General features: G+C 46.2%; 1 gene segment (V, D, J or C); it reads right to left on the bottom strand.

Moving 5' to 3' along the window:
• Window positions 1-279: 279 nt before the first annotated feature.
• Window positions 280-1453, bottom strand: LOC135886433 (T cell receptor alpha variable 19-like). The segment is given in 2 exon segments: window positions 280-602; window positions 1405-1453. Coding segments are annotated over 2 exon segments (372 nt in total).
• Between the last annotated feature and the right edge of the window lie 401 nt (window positions 1454-1854).

Genomic DNA, 1854 nt, shown 5'->3' on the forward strand with positions numbered 1-1854 from the left:
ATAAAATCTCGCCCCTAGTCTTTTGCCCAAGTCTCTATGGGTGAAACAGAATTTAACCATATTCCTCAGCCTGAAGCCTTCCTGCGAGCGAGCAAGATGTGGGGCTGGGACACCCCTGTCTGTAATTTCCTGTCACCTAGAGCAAAGCTGTATCTGTACCTGTGACTGGGGGGAGACTGCGGGGCTTCGGGGACGCCCGTCTCTGGTCTCTCTCCAGTGCAGGGCCGGTGAATGGGAAGGAAGGGAGGGGTTTTTGTACAGCTCTGCTCCGTGGCTCTGTCACTGTGCCCGCTGCAAGGCGCAGAGATACACCGCGGTGTCTGTCAGCTCCAGGGCTGTGATTGTCAGAACTGTGGAGCTGTCATCAGCCTGGGAAGAAAACCTCTCCTGGGCCAAATCTGCATTTTCGCTATAAGTAGCGTAGACCTTCGTCCCTCTCCGCAGAATGTACTGCGGGGCACGGTTAGGAGACTGTCGGTACCAGTAGAGATAGACGCCCGTAGAATCGGTGGTATTGTAGGAACAGCTGAATATCACCGAGCCTCCTTCTACTCCAGACACTTGGGGTTCCTTGGACTGGACCGAATCACCCAGCGCAGCACCTGCGACAAGAAATAAATAAATACAATGTACCAGCTACAGACAAGCGGAGTGCCCAACCGAGAGAGGGAGCGTGGAAGGGGAAAAGGGGACTACAAGTAGGCAGACAGTGAGGGACATATATAAAACAGCAGATAGATTGAAATGGAGAAAGTGCTGCAAAGGAATGGAGAAAGCTGGTGGATTGGTTCTGGTTTTGGGAGGAGAGATAGGGGGGGTTTAATTAGCAGTGAGCCAGGCTGCATGAGCAAAGCGAACAGCTCAATTACCTGGATACAGAGTGAGTATAAAAAGGCTTAGAATAAAACGCATGGCCTTTGTTTAGCAGACTCTGCTTTGAGTCACAAAGAGTCGGTGAAAACACAATAGCGAAGCAAGGGGATTGTTGGCTGAATGTTATAAACCGACCCACGTGCCTCCCTGAAAAACCGAGAGGAAACTAGGGGAGGGGAGAGGTGTTTGCTAATGATTTCTATGGGAAACCGTCTCTGTTTGGTGGCTCTTCCGCCCGCTGCACCGTTCAAAAAAGGTTTGTTTGTAGCTTCTGATGATCCTATGTAGAAACTGGTTTCCATTTTAAAGTATCAGGAAAGGAAAGGAAAGTTGTTTCCATAAAACCATACTGTTTTCTGGTTCAGATAACCTAGTTTCTTTTTAAATAATTACGTGGGATTTTCAAAAGATGGTTAGGAAACTGGGTTCCTAATTCCCTAGGCTTCTTTGAAAAACCGAGCCTGTTGTAGAAGGACTGCTGTAGCTCTTAAGAAACGCAATAAATTCAATAAAAATGAACATTTAGCTCACCTGACTTCACAAGTAGAAGGCAGGTCCGTAGAGCAAGGAAGAAGGCCATTTTGCAGCTTCAAATTCTCCTCCTTTTTACTAGTCTCTTTATGGAGTTATTAGGTTTTTTTTCTCCTGATTTGTGCATTAAAAGAATGTGTCTGCTGTAAAAGTGCCCTCTCTGTGACTTCCCCCTCGTTATGACTTTAGAGTTGCCAAAGAAATGTTGTCCAGAGAGTTGCCTGATTCAATTAAACCTTAAATAAATAAAATACACTGTCAAATATAATTACCAGAAAGTCAGGAACGCCCCCTATTGGACATAATAAATTATGCAAGCAAATTTGAAAAACGAACAAGAAAACATAAGAATGATCTGGTGTGGCCAATGGCCCATGAAGCCCAGTATCCTGTGGCCAATGCCCAGGTTCTTCACAGGGAATGAACAGAACAGGGCAATCATCAAGTGAT

This window comes from Emys orbicularis, chromosome 12 (assembly GCF_028017835.1).
Source record: "Emys orbicularis isolate rEmyOrb1 chromosome 12, rEmyOrb1.hap1, whole genome shotgun sequence".
Classification (NCBI taxonomy): Eukaryota; Metazoa; Chordata; order Testudines; family Emydidae; genus Emys; species Emys orbicularis.